Source organism: Elephas maximus, chromosome 25, assembly GCF_024166365.1.
Source record: "Elephas maximus indicus isolate mEleMax1 chromosome 25, mEleMax1 primary haplotype, whole genome shotgun sequence".
NCBI lineage: Eukaryota > Metazoa > Chordata > Mammalia > Proboscidea > Elephantidae > Elephas > Elephas maximus.
The window spans coordinates 4,284,386-4,300,226 of NC_064843.1; the positions used below are offsets into that span (position 1 = coordinate 4,284,386).

Here is a 15,841-nt window from a genome sequence, read left to right on the forward strand (position 1 = left end):
GAGAGTTTCAATTTTTCCACATCCTCACCAACACTTGTTGGTTATGAACTGAAGTTTTAGTGCTAAGACCTGTGGAATTTTACCCCTCCAATTTAAGGATGGAAGAGTCTGTTCAGTCGCTCTACACGTCTTCACTGCACGCCTTCTGGGAGCCCCTGCGGAAGGATGGGCAGGCAGAGCCTCAGCTTAGATGGGTGTTTGGGAGGGGGCCTTGGTCCGCAGGTGCACAGGAGGAGGGCCTGACCTCAGCTGACATCACAGCAGGTAGTGGGAGGCTGAGAAGGGGCTGCAGGAGGCTCTGGGTTTGTGGGCTGGGCCAGAGCTCAAGGAACTGAAAAAGGGCAGAGAGCAAGCACACGAGGGAAAGAGCAGTCAGGCTGCAGGGTGGGCAGGGCAGGCTGGCAGAGCCTGGCCAACTCAGGGCAGCGGCAGGGAGAGAGGCAGTTGATCGGGGTCTAGCAGATGGTACCCCAGCAGGCAGAGGCAGTGGGGGTTCAGTGGTAGAATTCTCACCTCCTGAGCAAAAGACTGGGTTCGATTCCCAGCTAATACACCGTATGCACAGCCACTACCCATCTCTCGCTGGAAGCTGCATGTTGCTATGAAGGTGAACAGGTTTTAGCGGCGCTTCTGGACTAAGACGGACTAGGAAGAAAGGCCTAGTGGTCTGCTTAAAAAATCAGCTGATGAAAACCTCATGGATCACTTCCTAGTCCGATCATGGGGATGGGGCAGGACCAGGCGGAGTGCTGCCCGCTGTACACGGGCTCACGGGCCAGGGCCAGCTCACTGGCATCTAACAACAACAGTCAACTTTATTAACGAGTAATTCAGTCAACCAGCTGCACTCATTTAAAGAGTAAAATCTGGTGAGTTCAGACAGGTGTCTACACCCATGAAGCTACCTGCAGAATCAGGATCCAGAGCACACCCTTCACCCCAAAAATGCCCTTGTGGCCCTTTATAGTACCCCCTCTGCCTCCACCCCCTGGCAACTGCTGATCTGCCTCTGTCGATACCGGTTAGTCGGTATTTTCTAAAATTTCTCCTGAAGGGAATCATGTGCTTCCTCGTGTGGGAAAGGTGAGAGGAGGTGCCCAGTGTGTTATCTAGCTTCTTGCACGCAGCACAGATTCATACGTGTTGTTTGGTGGACATGACTTACTGAGTAGGGTGGGGGGGGCGGCTCTGTGGGGAAGCCTTTTTCAAGGCTGCATGGATTTCTTTTCATTGCTGAGCTGTATCCATTATTTAGGTAGACTCCACTTTGTTTGTTTACTCACCTGTTCATTGGACATTTGGGGTGTTTCCAGATTTTGACTATCATGCATAAAGCTGCAACGAACACCTCTGTATAAGTCTTTGGTGGGCGTGTATTTTCATTTTTCTTGGGATAGACTTAGCAGTGGAACAGTTGGGTCACATGGGAGGTGTATGTTTATCCTCGTAAGCTACTGCCGAGCTGTTTCCCAAAGTGGCTGTACCACTTTACATTTCCGTCAGCATGTATGAGGGTTCTACTTGCCCCACGTCCTTGACAGGACTTGTTATTGTCATTCTTTTTAATTTTAACCACCGGGTAGGTGTGAAGTGGTATCTCATTGTGGTTTAAATTTGCATTTCCCTAGTGACTAATGATGTTGAGCATCTTTTCATGTTTGGCCATCCATATATCTTTCTTATGACGTGTCCGTTCAAAATGTTTGCCCATTTTTAATATTTAACCAACATAATAATAAAGAGCAGCTTTGAGCAGTAGGACCAACTTGCCTTGTGGGGCCCAGGGAGCTGCTTGGCCATCCGTGACCAGAATTGGAAGAGTTTGGCTCTAAAGCTAATGACATCTTGCTTGCTTCCACATTAAAAGGATTGTCTGTTAGATTAAATTTTAAGAACATTTTTAAATAACAAGCGTAAGTTAAGTATAACCAAGATGCAGAAGCTGTGTCAAAGGCAAAAAGGGAGGTGAGGTACGGATGTGGTAAGACAGATTTGAGTTGATGTTTGAGAAAGACATTCCTGTTTTAAGAGTTGGTGATGTTCCAAAGAGCCAGACTTTTCTGTAAAGGCAGGGAGAAGTGCGGAGGCAGGGTGTCGGCCGGTCCTGCAGCTGCCCACCCTCGGCCCGGCCAGCAGGGGGAGTCCCGGGGCCACAGCGCAGCATCCACCCAGGTCAGTTCGCAGGACCTGATGTTTATCTGGATACAGCAGGGACACAAGGTCCAAATTACTTCAGTTCTTTGACATTTTTGTTAGAACAAATAGCTTCTAGTATAGCTCCTTAGGGACAAAGGCAGGGAAAAAGCCACCCTGCTCCTCCTCTTGTACTTTGAACACACGATGCAGCGAATGAAATCTGTTGGCGGCGGTCTCCGATCTCATGGTTCTTGTGCATTCTAAGACTCGGTGATTTCCGTGCCTTCCCCACGAAGCACCAATAGTCACATGCGGGTGTGGGGTTGAGTGGTGAACGGACATTTTCAGTAGCGTCGCTTCTGTTTATAGTCTCCAAAAATAGCTTTACATTTGCTGTCCCGTTACCATCAGACATTGGGAGGAGAACCTTCTTGGGATGTGCCCTGTTATGTCCCAGATGACCTCGTGTGGTTGGAATGTTGAGGGGTCAGTTCAGCTTAAATGATGAGTCTAAAGACGTCAGCTGCCCCTTTCTCTATGGCATCACCCGACACGCACGTTGTCCCCGGGGACAGTCAGACAGGTTCCTCACTCAGAGGGGGCTGACTGGAGCAGAGCGCTGGTGGTTCAGGTTGCAGGGTGGCCTGTGTCACTAGGGACCTCAGCCCCATGTCCTTTTTCCCTGGATTGCCGTGCTGATGTTACAGCAATCATTTGGAGCCCCCATGGGGCAGAAGACACATGCGTCTTCCTGGGCTTTGTGGTCCCGAACGGTCGGTTTTGGAGCTAGGCTCCATGCTGGCTCATTTTGAGGCCATCGGTAGGCACTTGGCATCTTTGAGCTTCAGATCCCTGCCTGCACTGTAGGGATGACCTTCACTCTTTCCAGGGGCTGCCGGGATTTGAAGTGCCTCGGTGCCTGGGCCCAGCTGCAGCCCTCCTGCCACCCAGGCCCCCTTGGTCCTGAATATGTGGTTCCCTGTGGCTGGGGTGGGTGATGGCACCTCCCAGCCTTGCTTGGGGAGGTGACCTGTTGTTGGAGGTTCTGATCCTGGGATGTGGATTCAGGCTGTCCTGGTCCCAAAGCAGTTGTGCTGAAGTCTGTTTCCCAAGTGATCCTGTTTGCAGTTGAAGTATCTTGAGATTTGTTGTCGTGTGCTGTTGAGTCAGTTCCAACTTACAGAGGCCACATGTGACAGAGCAGGACTGCCCCAGGGGGCTTCCTAAGCGGTAATCTTACAGGAGCAGATTGCCGGATCTTTTCTCCTGTGAAGCAGCGGCAAGTGGGTTCAAACTGCTGACCTCTTGGTTAGCAGCGAAGTGCTTTACCCATCGCACCACAGGGCTCCTATCTTGAGATTGTTGTTAGGTGTCGTTAAGTCAATTCCAACGCGTAGAGACCCTGTGTACAACAGGACAAAACACCATCTAGTCCTGCACCGTCCTCACAGTCGTTCTGTGCTTGAGCCCGTTGTTGTAGCCACTCTGTCAGTCTGTCATGTTGAGGGTCTTCCTCTCTTTTGCTGACCCTCTACTTTACCAAGCATGATGTCCTTCTCCAGGGACTGGTCCCTTCTGGTGACATGTCCAAAGTACTTGAGACAAAGTCTCGCCATTCTCCCTTCTAAGGAGCTTTCTGGCAGTACTTCTTCCAAGACAGATTTGTTCATTCTTTTGGCAGTCCAAGGCCTATTCAAAGGCGTCAGTTCTTCTTCGGTCTTCCTTATTCATTGTCCAGCTCTCCCATGCGTATGAGGCAACTGAAAATACCATGGCTGGGGTCAGGCGCACCTTAGTCCTCAAAGTGACATCTTTGCTTTTGAACACTTTAAAGAGGTCTTTTGCAGCAGATTTGCCCAATGCAATACAGCATTTGATTTTTTAACCGCTGCTTCCATGGGCATTGATTGTGGATCCAAATAAAATGAATCCTTGGCAACTTCAATCGTTTCCCTGTTTTTTATGATGTTGCTTATAGGTCCATTTGTGAGGATTTTTGTTTTCTTGATGTTGAGGTGTAATCCATACTGAAGGCTCTGGTCTTTGATCTTCATCAGTAAGGGCTTCAGATTCTCTTCACTTTCAGCAAGCAAGGTTGTGTCATCTGCATATCACAGGTTCTCACTGAGTCTTCCTAAGCCTGATGCTGCATATTCTTCTTCATATAGTCCAGCTTCTTGGATTATTTGCTTAGCATACAGATTGAATAAATATGGTGAAAGGATACAGCCCTGATTCACACGTTTCCTGATTTTAAACCATGCAGTATCCCCTTGTTCTATTCAAACAACTGGCTCTTAGTCTAGCTACAGGTTCCTCATGAGCACAATTAAGTATTTTGGAATTCCCATTCTTCAAAATATTACCCATAATTTGTTATGATCCATATAGTTGAATGCCTTTGTGTAGTCAGTAAAACACAGGTAAACATCTTTTTGATATTCTCTGCTTTCCGCCAAGATCCATCTGACATCAGCAATGATATCCCTCATTCCAAGTCCTCTTCTAAATCCGGTTGAATTTCTGGCAGTTCCCTGTAAATGTACTGCTGCAACTGTTTTTGAATGATCTTTAGCAAAATTTTACTTGTGGGGGTTATTAATGATATTGTTTAATAATGTCCACATTCTGTTTGACCACCTTTCTTTGGAATGGGCACGTATATGGATCTCCTCCGGTCAGTTGGCCAGGTAGCTGTCTTCCAAATTTCTTGGCATAGACGAGTGAGCGCTCCCAGCATTGCATCTGTTTTTTGAAATATCTCATTTGGTATTCCATCAACTCCTGGAGCCTTGTTTTTCACCAGTGCCTTCAGTGCAGCTTGGACTACTTCCTTCAATACCATCGGTTCCAGATCATATGCTACCTGAAATGGTTGAATATCGACCAATTCTTTTCAGTATGGTGACTCTGTGTATTCCCTCCATCTTCTTTTGATGCTTCCTGTGTCATTTAATATTTCCCCCAGAGAATCCTTCAGTACTGCAACTCGGGGCTTGAATTTTTCCTTTAGTTCTTTCAGCTTGAGAAATGCCGAGTGTGTTCTTCCCTTTTGATTTTCTAACTCCAGATCTTTGCACATGTCATTATAATACCGTCTTCTCAAGCTGCCCTTTGAAATCTTCTGTTCAACTCTTTTACTTTGTCCTTTCCTCCATTTGCTTTAGCTGCTGTACATTCAAGAGCAGGTTTCAGAGTCTCTTTTGACATCCGTTTTCGTCTTTTCTTTCTTTCCTGTCTTTTTAATGACCTTTTGCTTTCTTCATGTATGATGTCCTTGATGTCATCCCAAAACTCTTCTGGTCTTAAGTCAATGTTCAATGAGTCAAATCTATTCTTGAGATGGTCTCTAGATTTAGGTGGGATATACTCAAGGTCATACTTTGGCTCTTGTGGACTTGTTGTAATTTTCTTCGGCTTCAGCTTGAACTTGCATGTGAGCAATTGATGGTCTGTTCCGCAGTCAGCCCCTGGCCTTGTTTTCACTGGCGATATGGAGCTTCTTCATCATCTCTTTTCAGAGGCGGCCAATTTGATTCCTGTGTATTCCATGTGGTGTGGTCCATGTGTATAGTCACCGTTTATGTTGTTGAAAAAAGGTACTTGCAATGAATAAGCCATCGGTCTTGCAAAATTCTATCCTGTGATTTTTGGCATTGTTTCTGTCACCAAGGCCATATTTTCCAACCATCAATCCTTCTTTGTTTCCAACTTTTGCACCAATAATTATCAATGCATCTTGAGTGCATGGTTGATCAGTTTCAGACTGCAGAAGTTGGTAAAAATCTTCAATTTTCCTCATTTTGGCATGAGCGGCTGGTGCGTAAATTTGAAGAATAGTCGTGTTAGCTGGTCTTCCTTGTGGGCGCTTGGATGTTATCCCGTCACTGACAAGGTCGTACTTCAGGATAGATCTAAAGTGTTCTTTTTGAAGATGAATGTGATGCCATCCCTCTTCACTTTATCCTTCTTGACATAGTAAACCATACGATTGTCAGATTCAGAATGGCCAATACCAGTCCATTTCAGCTCGCTAACGCCTAGGGTATTGATCTCTGTGTGTCCCATTTAGTATTTGATGATTGCCAGTTTTCCTAGACTCATACTTTGTACATTCCACGTTCTGATTATTAAGGGGTATGCAGCTGTTTCTTCTCATTTTGAGTTGTGCCACATCAGGAAACAAAGGCCCCGAAAGCTTGACTCTATTCAGGTCTTTAAGGTTGACTATTCTTTGAGGAGGCAGCTCTTCCCCGGTCGTGTTTTGAGTGCCTTCCAACCCGAGGGGCTCACTTCTGGCACTATATCAGACAATGTTCTGCTGCTATTCATAAGGTTTTCACTGGCCAATTTTTTCAGAAGCAGACCGCCAGATCCTTCTTCCTTGTCTGTCTTATTCTGGATGCTCTGCTGAAACCTGCCCACCATGAGTGACTCTGCTGGTACTTGAAATACTGGAAACATAGCTTCCAACACACAAGCCACCACAGTACAACAAGCTGACAGGCGAGTGGTGGATCTTGAGGTTAACGAACTATAAACAAAATAAGTACTAGAGAACCTACAGAAGAAATACATACAACACAGAGGTGGTGTTTGGACAAAAAAACCCAGAGCAATGGTAGGTCTTGTATAACCTTTGTGTCGTCTCAGAAATCAGTGTGCTGATAGATACCCCCATTGGCTCCCCTTGGTCTCACTCCCTAGCACCACTATGAACAGGAGGTGCCCACACATGGCCTTCTGAATATGCAGAAGTGCCTGTGAGCCTGTATAGCAGATAATTCGAAAATGAAGGAAATACCTGTTCAAAGGTGTGTGTCCTGTGAGCAGGTGTGTGTCTGTGAACATATGTGTATTCTGTGGACAGGTGTGCTTCATGTGAGCAAGTGTACATCTGTGAAAAGGTGGGCATCCTGTGAGCAGATGTGCATCCTATGAACAGGTTTGTGACCTGTGAGCAGGCGTGTGTCTGTGGGCGAGTGGGTGCCCTGTGAACAGGTGTGTGTGTGTTAGCAGGTATGCGTCTGGGAGCAGGTGTGCATTCTATGGGGAGGTGTGTACCCTGTAGGCAGATGTGTGCCTGTGAGCAGGCGTGCGTCTGTGACCAGGTGCTCGTCTGTGAGCAGATGTGTGTCTGTGAGCAGGTGCACGTCTGTGAGCAGATGTGTGTCCATTAGACTGTATGCTTCACCAGGGCAAGAAGGTGTCGTTCCGTCGTTTGCCTCAAAGAAAAAAGTCATGAGTGTGCTTTAGTCTTACGTCTCTCTCCTACTTGTCAAACCAGTGTGTGATATGACTAGCCACACTGCCCAGGATGTTTCCGTTTTTAGGACTCAGCTGCCAAAAAGCAGCTGGGAGGCAGGCCCTCTCCAGCCACTCTGCTGCGGCGTGGGCGACCTAACCTCCCTGGCGTCTTACAGATAGGACATCGTGGAGCCTGAAACTGAAACACCCTCTTAAAACTCCCCCAGGCTTAGAGGAATTAGTTTACCCTTAACACTCCCACAGCAGAAGAGCGGCTTTTAGATGCCCACTTCCTTTTCTTTCTAAGTGTACAACTAACTTTTTTTCTCGAATGAGAATTTTATCATTTTTTCATTACAAAATCTGTATGAAATATGTAACTGATTTTTAAGTGGCCATGGTTGGATAATTATTCAGAACTTTCAATTTTAGTCGAAATTATTTTAGAAGCACAAATCCTGTGAGGTCGTCATTATGTCTGTAAAGTGTTACTGCTTTTCCTTTTCGTTGTCCCTCTGGCTGTTAAAGGATCTGTTTTACTGACCAGTAAAGAGACTTCTTATCCAACAGGGAATCAAGTAACAAGATGGTCAGCTTCCTAGTGCTACTACAGCCGGAAGCTTGGGAGATGCCCCCTCAGATTGCCATTTGCGCATGGGCTTGGATATTAAGTTGATGCTTTGCTTTTAAATGACGATATTTTCCTCAGTTTAACGTGTACTTCAGCCCCCTCCCTCAGCTCTGGTTATCTGGGCACCTTGAGGCTACCTGGTAAGGCTGCACCTTGTTTGAACGCCTGTCTCCCCCAGAAGGTCCGTACACTCAGCGGTGGGCCCCAGGGGGCTCCAGCCACAGGGTCTGTGAGCACAGCCCCTCCCACTGCCTGGGTAGAAACGGCTTTCTTCTCCACTTTGGGGATAGACACCTGCGCCCACAGGGGTTGGAGCAAGAGGCATGTCCTCACCCTGTCTCCCGGCTGGGAGGTCGCGGGGTTGGATCTGGTTTTGTCCTTGGCTGTGGCCCCAGCTCCCGGCCCTGCCTGGTGCAGGGGGTGCCCGGGTTCAGATCTAGCACACTTGGTGTTGTGGGTCCAGGCCCCCAGGTCCCCGACCCTCTGGTGGTTGTCCTGCCATCACATCCATGTCCACAGCCGAAAAGACGCTGAGGAGGAGGAGGGGCTGGCATGGCCCCTGGAACACATGGTGTACCAGCTGCAAGGGAGGCTGGGAAATTCCCACCATCGCAGGCAGTGACAGACCAGCCCTTACACGAGTGGAGGAGGGAGTGGGGCTGCAGCTCCTGTGCCATACCTAGCAGTAACGGACGACTGCTTCCCCACAGGGCATTCTGAAGACTGTTCCAGGGAATGTTTGCTTGAACATATCTTGTACCAATGAAGGTCTGCATGTTCGTCGTAACAACACTGAATTTAAAAAGACACAAATGCGATCTCCTCTGGCCCTCGAGGTGGCCGCACGTAGTAGCAGCTCAGGGCGACTCTTCATGGGGAGAACACCGACCTCCCGTGTTCGACTGGACTCACTGAGTTTTTCCTACTGAACCTATTTTAGCGTTTCAGTGCCCTCTATGGCTTGACTATCAGGTGGGAACGTAGAGCATTTAATAGGGCAGGACGGTGCCTCATCAGCTTATCTTTCTGGGGCAGCAGCGAGAAACAGAGGGAGGCCAAAAACGGTTCTATGATCCAGTCCAGTAGGTGCACAGGGGTTAGGGGGAGAGCTATGGAAAAAGATTCCGGAGTGTTCTGAGATTCTGTAAAACAGTGCCCACCACTGGCATCTGGGAGTTGTAATTGCTTTTTCGATGCTTCCCGGGTGTGGACCTTCCCAGGGGCTGGGCTGATTGCCCGGTCCCGCAGGTTTGAGCGACGAGCCTCTTGGGAGCTGGTTCCGCTCAGATTTGGGGATGTTTTTAGGGGCTACCAGTGTTTGCTATAACTCTCACTGCCGTGTGGGCTCAGCATGGGAATTTGTTTTTTAAGGGATGAAGGCCCCCACTTGGGTTATTTCATCTTGGTTTTCAGCTCGGGCAGGAAAGTCATACTACTGACAGGTGTCTTCATGATTCTGGGGGACTTGCTTCTTGCCTGGGATCTGGGTGCTGTGTGTGAATTTAGTGTGCAGCTCCAGTTGTGGACGTGGGGGGCTTCGAGCTCCAGAGTGTCGTGCGGCACACACTTGGGAATCCGCCTGCATGCCATGCCATCCGGCGTTTGCTGCCATGTGTTCTTCGGTTGCCCCTTTCTGCTCCCTGTTGTAGATGACGACACAGGCATTTCTTGGTGTACAGCTGGAGTCCAGACTGCGCAGACCCCGACCCACCATCACGAGCTGCCGGTGGCGGTGGAGACGGCTGAGGTCTGCTCACCCCCTCTGCCAACTCCCTGGCCACCTCTCAGAGTGCCTGCAGCCCCAGACTTGTGGGTAATTCTTTGTTTTTTGCCCCACAGAGTCTGTAGGAGTGGAGGTCCCTGGTGTCCCGATGAACAACCAGAAGGAAGACATGGAGATCGCATCCCACTACCGGCACCTGCTGCGTGAGCTCAATGAGCAGAGGCACCACGGCATCCTGTGCGACGTCTGTGTCGTCGTCGAGGGCAAGGTCTTCAAGGCACACAAGAACGTGCTTCTCGGGAGTAGCCGCTACTTCAAGACGCTCTACTGCCAGGTACAGAAGACGTCTGACCAGGCCACGGTCACCCACCTAGATATCGTCACGGCCCAGGGCTTCAAGGCCATCATTGACTTCATGTACTCAGCCCACCTGGCACTGACCAGCAGGAACGTCATTGAGGTCATGTCTGCTGCCAGCTTCCTGCAGATGACGGACATCGTGCAGGCATGCCACGACTTCATCAAGGCGGCACTGGACATCAGCATCAAGGCCGATGCCTCTGATGAGCTCGTCGACTTCGAGGTTGGCGCGCCCTCCAGCAGCGGCGCTGACGCGCTCATCTCTGCAGTGATGGCCGGCAGGAGCATCTCCCCGTGGCTGGCACGGCGCACGAGTCCTGCCAACTCCTCAGGGGACTCGGCCATCGCCAGCTGCCATGAAGGTGGGAGCAGCTATGGGAAAGAGGACCCAGAACCGAGGGCCGATGGCCAGGACGACGTGTCCACGCCGCCATTGTGGCCTGGGGACATGGGCTATACGCCTTTGCGGGTCAAGGAGGAGCAGGTATCACCGTCTCATTATGAAGGGAGCGAGCTGCCCTTGGGCAAGGACAATGTGCTGCAGGGCGCCTTCTCAGAGCAGGGCGGCGGGGACAGCTGGCAGCCCACTGGCCGCAGGAAGAACCGGAAGAACAAGGAGACCGTCCGTCATATCACACAGCAGGTGGAGGCCGACAGCAGGGCTGGCTCACCAGTGCCATCCTTCTTGCCAACCTCGGGCTGGCCGTTCAGCAGCCGTGATGCAAGTAAGCCTTTTGCTGGCTGCAGTGGGCGGGTGCTGCTGGCTGAGGTGTGCCTGTTGGTGGCCTCCCAGCTGCTTGCTCTGTGGGTGGGACAGCATGTTTTCTGCTCACACTGGGAGCCTCTTTCCCAGTGAGGTGGTGTGAACTCAGGATGATGCCATCCAGAGGCACGGGCGGCTCCCGGCCATTCCCCAAGATAGCACCCACGGCACCAACCACACGGGTCGCCAGGTGAGGCCTCCTTGAGGCCAGGGTTCTGGAGAGGGAGAGTGGATGGCACCCAGAAAGAGCTTCTGCAGTCCTGTAGGGGGCAGTGGGAGAGGGCAAGGGGGATTGGGATGAGGATGGTGAGGGTGGGGGGTGAGGGAGGGTATGGGGGGAGGGTGAGGAGGTGAGGGGGTCCAGATTGGGGGGAGGGTATAAGGGTGGGAGTGAGAGGGGCTGGGGTGGGGGAGCTGAGGAACGAGCAAGACTGGGTAGGCAGCAGGGGTAGGTTGGGGCCTGGGGGGTCTGATGTAACATTTGCTTTGCATCTGAGAACCTTTCATAAGCACAGAGTTTGGTAACTTAATTTTAACAGATTTAAAAATTAAAAATTTAAAAGCTAATATTTAGGAAATATTAAAGGAAGTGACGGAAGGCAGGGAGGAGGGGCCTGTCACTAGCATGTGGCCCTCCCGCCTGATTATCCACCACCAGCTTTTGCCTCTTGGTCATTGTCCCAGCGATGTGTTGACAAAACTGTCACATGACGTGTGACTGCCTTGCCTCGGCTGGGACTGATTTGAGGAGCTGAGGCCATGGGTGCCCTGTGATTCCTGGGTATCCTGAGTCCTCTGTGTTTACTGATAGAGCAGGTTCTAGTGGTTCAGGCTAAGAGACACCATGCTTTTTTCCTGGAGGCACTGCACTTGGTGGGGCCTTCGTGCGGACCCCTCAGACCCCGTACAACTCACTGGACCAGTTCCCGGGGTGGCTGTTGGCTCCACCTGAAGCTTGTCCTCACACTCTTTGAACGACACTTTTGCCTCTGCCTCCCAGACTGGTAAATAATAAATAGATATTTGCATAGGTGTGTCTGCGAGGGGAGTGCACAGGTGTCTGTGAGGAAAGTGCACAGGTGTGTCTGTGAGGGGAGTGCAGAGGTGTCTGTGAGGAGAGTGCACAGGTGTGTGTGAAGGGAAGCTCTCAGGTGTGTCTGAGGAGAGTGCACAGGTGTGTCTGAGGGGAGGTTTCAGGTGTGTCTGTAAGAGTGTACAGGTGTGTTTGTGAGGAGAGTGCACAGGTGTGTCTGTGAGGGGAGGTTCTCAGGTGTGTCTGTGAGAGGAGTGCACAGGTTTGTCTTGAGGGGAGTGCACAGGTGTGTCTGCATGAGGGAGGTGCACAGGTATCTGTAGGGGAGTGCACAGGTATCTGTGAGGGGAGCGCACAGGTGTTAGGCGAGGGACGGTGACCATCTCTGATTAAAACCTGAAAGGCAGCAGTAACATGGCTGAATGACTTTAGACTGAGCCCTTCAGTGTGGAATGTCCCACCGTGCACAGGGGGGATGAGGGGGCCTGTTGGCAGGGAGAGACGCCTTCTCTTGCATGTCAGGGGACAATTTGCCACGTGTGCCCATTACATCATCCAGTGGTCACCATGCTGGAGCTGTGTAGCTCGGGCATCTTCACATCCGTCTCCTGAGGGTTGGTTAATCTGTAAAGAAATAGTGGCTCCGGAGCTGGCGAGTTCAATGGTGAAATGCAGTCATCGAGCAGACGGTGTTTTTAGAATCAAACAAGTGATTTAAGCCGTGCACTTCGTTAAAGTCTTAAATCCTTTGGGTTTCCAAGGCAACTGTGGAAGCTTCTGTGAGATGAGTTTGAGTTGCTAAGAAAAGGACCAAGGCTGTGGGCTCGCATCTGACAGTGGCCGCAGCCCAGTCTTCACTCTGCCCTGGCCAGCGGGGCATGGGTGTGGCAGTGTGGACCACGGTCACCGGTGGAGGTTGGTTGTCATTGAAGGTCTATTACATCTTAGAGAGGAGAATTTTTTATTTGTATCCTATTTACAGGAGAGAAAAAAAAAGCCTCTTCTGGAGGAAGGTGGCAGTCAGGCACCGCTGACCATCCAGGGCCCTTGCTGGCCATGTGGACCCCAAACCCTGCAGCAAGGGGTCAGCTGCTCACTCCATCCCTTTGTACCCTCCCCCCACCCCACCCCCCGGCAGGTGGTGACTCTGGGCCTGTTAGTTTTTAAGACTGATTTTCCAAACAAAACGCCAAACACATTCTAGCTTCCAAGAGGCAGCTTCCACTGGAATTTACTTCTAAGCTGTAGAAGGCAGTTCATTTGTGTGATAGTTCATGGGAAATAGCATTAAAATGTGCACATTTGTTGTGTACACAGTTGGTCGTAGGGGCCAGTGGTGGTGGTGAAGCGGTGGAATTCTTCCCTTCCGGAGATCCAGGCTGGAGCCCGGTGAGCAAAAAGGGCTGTGGCCAGTGCCTCTGCTGGGCTTCCTGCACTGTCTCCTTCCTCCGACTCTGATTCTGCTCCTCCCTCTCATTTCTAGGAGCCTGTGGTTACACTGGGACCACCCAGGTAATCCAGGACCATCTCCCATCTCAGATCATGAATGTAATTCCACCTGCAGAGTCCAGTTCCAGGAATGAGGACACAGACATTTTGGGGGCTGTTATCAGTCAACTACCTGGAGTATACATATAATTGGGAGGTTTTTTTTTTTGTGAAAATTGCTGCTCTTCTCTTAAAATGTTTTAGATATAGCGTCCTGTCTTAGTCATCTAGTGCTGCTTTAACAGAAATACCTCAAGTGGATGGCTTTAACAAACAGAAGTTTATTCTCTCACAGCCCAGTAGGCTAGAAGTCCAAATTCAGGCTGCCAACTCCAGGGGAAGGCTTTCTCTCTGTGTCAGCTCTGGAGGAAGGTCCTTGTCATCAATCTTCCCTTGGCCTGGGAGCATCTCAGTGCAGGAACCTCAGGTCTAAAGGACAAGCTCTGCTCCCGGTGCTGCTTTTTTGGTGGTATGAGGTCCCCCGGTCTCATTGCTCACTTCTCTCTTTTATATTTCAAAGAGATTGGCTTAAGACACTATCTAATCTTGTAGATCTCATCAATATAACTTCCACTAATCCATCTCATTTCATCATAGTGATAGGATTTACAACACATAGGGAAATCACATAAAATGGTGGACAGTCACACAATACTGGGACTCATGGCCCAGCTGAGTTGGCAGATGTTTTGGGGGGACACAGTTCAATCCATCACACATACCTACAGTTAACTTCCCAGATGTCAAAGGTGCTGTTTGGGTAATTGTCCCCCCAACATTTTATGGAGGAAATAGTCACTTAGAAAAAAGTTGAAAAGGGGGCATATGCCCACCTCCAGATTCCTCAATTGTTAACATTTCCTGTATTTGCTTGTTACATATTTATCCACCTATCCATCTAAAAACAAAACAAAACAAAAACACTGCCGTCGAGTCAATTCTGACTCACAGTGACCCTATAGGGTAGAGTATAGGATAGGGCTTCCAAGGAGCGGCTGGTGGATTCGAACTGCCGACCTTTTGGTTACCAGCTGAGCTCTTAACCACTGTGCCACCAGGGCTTCTTTATCTAGTCATCCCAAAATCCATCTTTTTTTTTTTCAGTATATTTTAAAGTAAGTCGCAGATGCCAGTTCATTTTACTCTAAAAAACTTCATAAAGTAAATCATTATTTAGAAGTCAATATTTGCTTACGGTTTCTTAGGTGGAATTTACGTACCACGAAATGAACAAATCTTCAATGTAAAACGGGGTGGTAGCAGCAGCAGCAGAACCTGCCTAACTCGAGGGGGGATAACGACCAGGATCAGCTCAAAACTGATTCCCACAAGGTGGAGATCAGACATACCCCCACTCCAAACTGTTCACCAATTCTGACACCAGCTGACCCTCCCACGGTACTCTCTGACTGCTTTCTGGGTTCAGTAATGTGTTGCTGTGGCCACACAGAGCTCATAGACTATACTTACAGTTAAGTAGTTTATTAAGGAAGTAACAGGGTACAACTCAGGGTCAGGATCAGGAAGCATCGAGACAAAGACTACCTTCTTCAGTGCAGGACAGCTCTCTCAGCTCCTCTCAGTCCCCTAAGGACAGGCTTCTCTCGGCCCTTGGAGGACAGCCTCTGTCTTTGTCCCCTGAGGTTAGGTAGGCCTCTCTGCCGTCGGCCTTCCTGCTGTCACCACCAACTCTGCCACAGGGCTCCTTCTGGGCCTGTCCCTGTCTTCAGTGGTACAGCCCTTGACCTGTGTTATGGCTCGTTTAGGAGGTTCCTTGCCTCTTCCCTCTCTGCTTCTTTCTTCCTTCTACTTCTGTCTGCTTCCTGTCTGAAAAACCTTGTGGGTTGACTGTGTATATACATAAACTCCTTGTCAATTTCAAGGCATGGCCTTCCCAGTGGGGGCCACAAACTGACCAATCCCCTCTCATTAGGCCACAGACACTGTATTTGCATAGTAGGCTATAGTCACTTCATTTGCATAGTGTATTGACCAATCCCTGCAAGGTATGTACCGATCACACAGCAGACTGCAGCGCAGGGCCATACAAAAAGTATTAAACCAAGTCGTTTACAGCTTACCCAGGGAATGTAACAAACCCTCTGGGGTAGAAAACTAGGGCAAAGGTAACTCCTCAAAGCTTAGGGGAAAAATGTCACCAGCTGTTTTTTCAAAGCACCAAGGCAAAAGGCCACATAAAGGAACTCATCTCACCACAGTACCTTTTGATAGTTTTTGATAAATGAATGCTCCTGCGTAACCCAAACGCCTATCAAGATCTAGGACATTCCCCCCAGGAGGTTCTTCATGTCCCTTGCTGGCCAGTCCCTGTCCCCAGGGCCCCAGAGACAACCACTATTCTGGTGTTTTCCATCATGGGCCAATTTTGCCTGCTTAGAACCTCATCTCCATGAAGTCACGCAGCCCGTCCTGTCCTGTGTAAGACTTCTTTCCTTCACC

The 15,841-nt window shown here is 49.6% G+C and overlaps 1 protein-coding gene across 2 annotated transcripts in view; it reads left to right on the top strand.

The window, feature by feature from the left end:
* ZBTB46 (zinc finger and BTB domain containing 46) overlaps positions 1-15,841 on the top strand; it is a 53,191-nt gene that overhangs the window by 11,640 nt on the left and 25,710 nt on the right. Inside the window, exons 1-2 of one of the 2 annotated variants that reach the window (XM_049869091.1) lie at positions 1,194-9,761; positions 9,854-10,822. In XM_049869091.1, the coding sequence (XP_049725048.1) occupies positions 9,886-10,822 (937 nt within the window). In that variant the 5' untranslated portion in view covers positions 1,194-9,761; positions 9,854-9,885. Of the gene's footprint in view, positions 1-1,193; positions 9,762-9,853; positions 10,823-15,841 lie in introns of those variants that run through there. The other variant, XM_049869090.1, reaches the window with a different exon arrangement.